The sequence below is a fragment of the Condylura cristata genome, unplaced genomic scaffold, assembly GCF_000260355.1.
Source record: "Condylura cristata isolate star-nosed mole 26May11 unplaced genomic scaffold, ConCri1.0 scaffold00004, whole genome shotgun sequence".
Taxonomy (NCBI): Eukaryota; Metazoa; Chordata; class Mammalia; order Eulipotyphla; family Talpidae; genus Condylura; species Condylura cristata.
Window position 1 is genome coordinate 55430275 of NW_004567105.1, and position 7164 is coordinate 55437438.

Below are 7164 nucleotides of genomic sequence, written 5' to 3' on the forward strand. Positions count from 1 at the left end.
GTGACACAAGCAGGCATAACTGCTTCAAATTCTCTGTGCAGCAATGGGATTCATAAATGCATAAAAGTTTAGGTAATAAACAACTCCATGATATAAGATAAATGAAGTCTGTCTATCCAGATGTACTTTAACTCATGCAAGGGTCAAGATGAAAAGATGAAGTGGCCAGCAGCTGTTGACAGTGAGAACATAACCAGCAAGAGTTTTTTGATACTCTCCACTTAGCACAGGAACCTTCCCTTTGCTTTTATTTAATCTCAATATTCTTCTCTTTTTCATAGGCTTTATTTCAATGTTCTTGACAGGGTAAAAAAAAAAAAAATCACATGCTGTAAGATCTGTACTGAAACATGCTAATTTAGGAAAAAATATAGTTAGTTGTTCTACTAAATGAGCAGCCCTATAAGCCTTTGTAATAAGAGAAGGTGAACACAGGCCTCCATGATCATATGGTGTTTCCATAATTTTTTAAGGTAAATTCAAATTTGCTTTCTAATAATGTTTGCATCATTTCATATCCCCGCCAACAGTGTAGTATGGTTCCTTTTTTTCCTGATCCTAACACATGTTGTGTTTTTTAGATATGTTCTATTTTCTTTAAGATATGTTCTATTTTCACAGGTGTGAGGTTGTAGTTGTAATCTGCATCTCTTGTTAGGAGTGATGAAGAACATTTTTTATGTCTTTTGATCATCTGGATATGTTTTTGAGTGATGTGTTTGTTCATATCTGCTGCCCACTTGATAATTGGATTGTTTTTGTTGATGTGTATGAGTTTTTAGACATTTGCAGATTAATCTCTTATCTATAGACTGTGTAGTACTTTTCCCATTCAGTAGGGTGTCTATTTAATCATCTTCTGTTTTCTTTTGCTGTATAGAGGCTTTTTAAACTTTGATAATCCCAGTTGTTTATTTTTGTTTTTAGTTCCCTTGCCATTGAGGTTGAATCACCAAAAATATCATGATGGTCATGGTGGAATGGATCACCAGTGTACTCTTCTATGCATTTCATTGCTGCACATCTTATATCTAAATATTTAATCCATTTGGAGTTTATTTTTGTGTATGGTGCTAAAGAGCAATCCAATAAAGCACATTATTTCTAAAGACACAACTATGAAGGTGACAAATAAAGCTAGGTAATGAAGCTTTCCTAAGATTCATTACATTGCAATGACAACTCAATCACAAAGAGAGTCTCAACAGTCAAGTCAATCAATTCATTTTACATAGCTGGACTGATTCACCTAAAATTCTGATACTTGCAGTATTTTTTCAAATACGGTATTTTCATGAACTCTATTTACCATTCACATCACAATTCACATACATCATCTTTTTAATTTCTTTCTATCACTCAAAATACATTATTATTCTCTCCATTTATAGATGAGGAAATGGAGACTCAGAAAAGATAAATGTTTTACCCAAGGTAACATAGCTAATAAAAGCAGAGCCAGGATGTCAAAACGGATCTGTTTAGCTTCAAACACCACATTCTTTTCAGTTTCAGTTATGTAGCACCTCTGAGTAATCCTTAAATGTATCATTATAGGGTTGTTCAATTCTTAACTGTTGTAGTTAAAATTTTTAATGACTCAATTACTACCAGTGAATAATCCTACTCTTTATTCAACCTGGAAGTGAACAAAACTGAACAAAACTGGAGGTATTGCTTATGAATAGGCTCATTTATATTCCTGAAAAAAAGTGGCATTAACTATAAAAACTCATTTATTCAATTTGAATAAAGTAAATATTGATACTAGACTTTACATTTAAAGAGACTTGTCTAGCAAGTGAGTCACGCTTTAACAATAACCACAGTAAAAGGGTAAAATTTAGAGCAGAAAGTTAAATAAAAGGCTAATAAAATTTTGAGGAAACAGCTCAGTGTTTTCTTTTAAACCCTAAGAACACCAAATATATATTATGTTCCATAATGAGTCATTTCAAGAAAAGACTATTAACAATCTAATAGTAAAAATCAGCACTGAGAATTTCAATGATGTCCAACTCAAAAATGCATAGGGAGAGTAAAGTTATTTTATTAAATCATGCACATCACGTGTGTTAGTGCAAATAGTTTAATCTGTACTCCAGAAATTCTATTGTACTTTATATCTTTACAAAATAGATTTAAAACAATTATTTACTTTAAAAAATGTAATTCTGAAGTTAAGCATTTCAGAACAATATTTGCAATAACCTATATACAAGAGGTACTGGGTACCACTGGCATATTAGCATTCTGTGGTGGAGTGGCTTCCTGCAACAGAAAATGATGAAATGAACTATATATGACAGTATTTTCTACAAGTCATTTGTGACTAATTCCTCCATAAATCTAGTGATCCTCCCAATAACAAATCCCAAATAGATTAAAACATAACCTTTAAAGTATAAACAATGACTGGCAAACATCACAAGGCAAATTATATTCTAAACTTCTATTTCAATATTTGGCTAGGCCTGTGGATTGCCACAGAACATTAAAGCCAATTCATTGACATTCCCTCCTATCATTGACTGAAAAATTTTAACTATGTGATACTTTAGGATATTCTATGACCTAAATAAACTTTATTGACATAACTTGGTGCTGCACAAACCCATAGCTAAACTTCCACTTGTGTTGTAAATTTATAACATCAAGTAGTGTTCAGGTGCTTCATTGTGCATGGAACACTATTTATCCTGGGAATAGTACTTCTCATTAACAAAATGTCCCAATTAACAACAATAAAAATAAAATAACCATTTGCATACCAAACCAAGAAATCTGTTGGTAGGTAATAATAGCTTGTCTCAAACATGAATTAGCTTTGAAATATCATAACCAAATTAAGTCAGTAGAAGCTTATCTAAAGAGATATTCTTTCTTCAGTTAAACATGCTTGGAGGAAGAGATGATTGAAAAAAAATCATGCTTTCTAAAATGCTGTATATGAGAAAGTAACTTGGCTTTTAAAGAAAATATCTCTTTAAATACATGAGGTTTAATAAATTACATTCCAATTGACTCAACAGTTTGGTTTACTGTATTGAAACTGTATAATTACTATGTTTTTGCTCCCAGAAATACTTGAGTTTGCTCGAGAAAATACACACTCTCATGGAAAGTTTTTCAAAGTTGGTGTCCTCCATATTGTCAAGTCACATTAAGGCTGAACAAGCGTGCACATATTCCCCAAATTATCACTAGTACAGAATATTTTTCAAGTGTATTTCTTTAAAAAAAAAAAAATCCACACAAATAGTTGTCTCTAAGTCTTGTTCCCAATAGCTCAGTGGTTTTATAACAAGTAAAAATGGCGTAAATATGTAAAAAAAATATATATATATGTGTATATATTTCAAACTGATAGGCACTGAGCACACAGGGCCTCTCTTCCCGGGTACTGGTTGTTTGGTTTGGGTAGTATCGAATCAGGAAAATGAATTATCTGGCCATTAGAATTCAGAGTAAAAGACCCACAAATTTAATGTTATAAATAATTTGGTGTACCAAGAAGCCTACTTTAGGCCACCATAATGTTCAGAATTGCAACATACTAATTTAAAAATTACATGAAAAATTGCAAGCAAATTATTGCTTACAGTTGAATAAAGTCACAATCTTATATCTTTCTTTATAGACAGATAACATTTTATATTATTTAAAGCAATGACCCTATAGCTGTATTCTTGCACTTCTGCTGTTTTAAGAGGTAAAAAGGAAGAAAATGGTTGTCCCCAGCATGAGTGTGATGCCAGCTTCTAGAGGGAGGACGGTGTACGGACTCAAGAAACGCTCTCATGGAGAAGCTTTGGCCAGACCTGGCACGTACAGCACGATGGCTGTCACTGCAACCAGGGCAGCCAACATGGGCATCCAGGGCCAGGGTTTCTGTGTGGAAAGAAACCAAGAGTCAATATCACATTCTCCCCTCTCTTTTCATACCTACTAACCCCTTGGTTGCAGAGAGTCCTGAATACTTAACAGAAAGTTCGAAAATTCTTATCCTTGCGTAAGAATATAACTTAAAAAGAAAAGAAGGTAAGGGAGTCAGGTATGAGGAGAGCCTATGAGTAGGAATTCTTTTAGAGGACCATTGTGTGGAAGCCTGATACATCTTAGGAAAGGTTTGGGCAGTTTTTGGTTTTGTTACAGTTGAAACCTAGAAGTGACTTCTAAGAAAGCCTCTGGGTTCCGCCTGCCTTATTTACTCTGGTATCTATATATTACAATTGACTGATGTATGTAGAGTCTGGAGTATGTTTCTGCCTAAAATGTTTATTTCTTGATGAAAAACAGACTCACATGTTGGCGTAGTTTTATACAATGGGCTGGTAGGTAAGGTGACAGAAAAATCAGCAAAGCTTTGATCCTCTATTTTCAAGCCCCGGAAGACAAATTCAGATGGGAATCAAGATAGGAAAGTGTTGTACAGGAATCCTGGCTGCCTGACATTTTTGCTAACAACTATTATCCAGTGTAATTACACCATGTGTCATCTCAAATGCTCTCATAACACGCATGCCTGTTGGAAGCATGCATGTACGGCTGTTCCAAGTTCACTTTCTAAGGGTCTTATAATATCAGCTTGCATTGGGTGATCACTTTATTTTCACTGGTGTTCTGAGCGTTTACTGAGAAAGGTGACTTTTAAAGAAATACTCTGATGTAGCAGATGAGAGTTCAGAAAGATGTGGTGTAAGTTTATACTCATACAACTAAGTACATTATGGCATTAAGATTGTGAATCAATGGTCCATTATGATAATCTCATTCTTTTTCCTTTTGATAGTCCTAGTGTAAACAGGCAAAAGTTGAAACAAAGGAATTCTAAGCTATGGAAAAGAAGAGGGAAGAGGAGGAGGGGGGAGAAAGCTGGCTGAAAACTTCAGAGGCAAACTCTTCATTTCTTATTCAAATCTAATTTAAAAACATACAATTGGGAAGGGGGTACTAATATTGCAGCAATTCATTGTTTACTCCAGTTTGCTAGAGACAAAGACTCAGTTAAAGGTAGTATATTAACAAGTAGTTAGGTTGGAATTAATTCATGGTTAGCATTACTACAAAGGAAACAAGACAAAATGTTATGTGATTAGTTGACTGTTCAGTTCATTCATATGACACACACGGCATACTAAATGAAGGGTTTGCTTCAGGTAACAAAATACCTGTGTGGTTTTGCCATGCACTATATTACAAATGTGGCACAAACAGGTGACGGGGACAAACAGACAACGACTCAACAGTAGTGCTTGTACCTTTCTCTACCACAATGGACCGAAACACCAAAACAGGAAAGCCAGGAATAGGCCGATGAATACGGCTGGGACGGGTTGTAATATGGAAGGCTAAAGAAGGGAAGGGATATTAAAATCATTTTAAGCTATAAAAAAATCAAATAAGATGATTTAGACCCCAGGAGGGTTAGAAGGGTGGGGAACAGAAGTAATAGCACTCAGGTTTTACACTGATTTAAACACTTTATAGACATCTAACACAGTCCAGAATGATGGACTGTGGTGTGTTAGCTGGCAAGCGAACAGTCTAACAGGAACTAGAGGGAATGGGCAATGTGGGTGTCCCTGACTCACGAATGAAATGTAGCAGAGCAATGACAGTACCTCACCAACTCACACTCTGCTTGATGGTCCACTATTTTTGATCCATGTTTGGAATCCATTATTGGACAAAGTATTCTCTTAGAAATGACTAAAGCTTATTTTATCCCTCTTTCAAAATGTTTATAAAAGAGAGCTCTTGCCTGATGTGGTGCTGCTTTCAAGTTCAAAAATAAATGCTTTGTGATACGTGCTTCCTAAATCAAGCAAGAGATCTGACACCAGTGATGATAAACATTTGTTATATAGAGATAGGTACTGAGTCTCAGGGATTTCAGTTATCTGAATAAGTTTATTTCTAAAATTGGAAAGAAATTATTACAATGAGAGTTAATTCAGAGTGATACTTTGGTACCATAAGTTCAATATCATGAAAAAGGAAATTTACTCTTATGATAAATTATTTGAACAACCACAAGTAAATAAAGAAAGGTTACTTTGAAATGATTCTGAGTAGTACAGAAGGATACATTCTGATTATGCTAGATGTCTTCATAGATTAATTTAGTAGCAAGTAGGCTGAAATTCCATAATCAGAGGGATATGAATTAACATAAAAAAAAGAAGTAACCAAACCATTACAATATGATTTCAGAAGTTCTATAATCTGTAGTTTAAAAAATAAATGCAATCCACTTTTTTGCTTAGCATAAAGCCTGTGCATTGAATTCACCAACTTTTAAGGTTTCAACCTAATCAACACATCTTTATCTTATAAATTAAGACTTTTTTTTTTGGCAATGGACAGTTGGACACAACTCATGAGCATTCTGTATGCAACTGTGTAACTGGATGGCCATGCAACAGCACTCCTTTGTAGTTGTGGTTGCAAGTGAAGCAGAGCGCCTTCCCCCATAGGAAGGATGTGGCTCACGCCCGCTGCAGTAACCAAGCCATAACAGTGGTTTGAAATAAGTCAGAGCACAACCAACCACACTGAACATCCATCAGTTAGGGCCCACAAAGGCAATGATCACCAAAACATACAACACAACATTTATTTAGTACATCTTTGAAAAGACCATCTGTCTTTCTAGCAAATGAAAAATAAATTAATATTATTAAACTTAATTTATACTAAAGTGTTTCAGTTTCTTTTTCTTTCCATGCACACAACACACACACATACACATACCACTCTATAGTAATTCACCAAATACTTCCCATTATTTATAGGATCAAAAAACAAACAAAAAAAAAAACAACAAAAAACAAACAACCCACTATGGTTTTAAGGAGTGTGCCTCTCAGTGAGATGAGAACATTATTACTATTAAGCAAAAACCATAACTAAGTCTCCATTTTTTGATACAACCAAAGGCTGAGGAGTCAAAAGGGGCTATTCTCTTTCTTAGACAGGTCCTTAGTGATATAATACTAGGGGAAAACAAGAGCCAGATGATTTCTCAGTGGGAAAAGCTGACAGTTCTTATGTAAATTAATTCTTACAAACAAGGCTCTTTTGCCAGGCAAAAGATTAGTAGCAAGTAGGCTGAAATTCCATAATCAGAGGGATATGAATTAACACACAAAAAAGAAGTAA

At 34.6% G+C, this 7164-nt stretch overlaps 1 protein-coding gene across 15 annotated transcripts in view; it reads right to left on the minus strand.

The window, feature by feature from the left end:
* Positions 1–932: 932 nt before the first annotated feature.
* The window catches only part of SLMAP (sarcolemma associated protein), a 127985-nt gene continuing 121753 nt past the window's right edge, over positions 933–7164 (minus strand). For 7 of the 15 annotated variants that reach the window (XM_004676036.2, XM_004676035.2, XM_012720319.1 and 4 more), the window contains one exon: positions 1212–3891. In XM_004676036.2, coding sequence (XP_004676093.1) covers positions 3799–3891 — 93 coding nt within the window. In that variant the 3' untranslated portion in view covers positions 1212–3798. Of the gene's footprint in view, positions 3892–5261; positions 5352–7164 lie in introns of all 15 variants that reach the window. The other 8 variants (XM_012720325.1, XM_012720324.1, XM_012720321.1 and 5 more) reach the window with 3 other exon arrangements.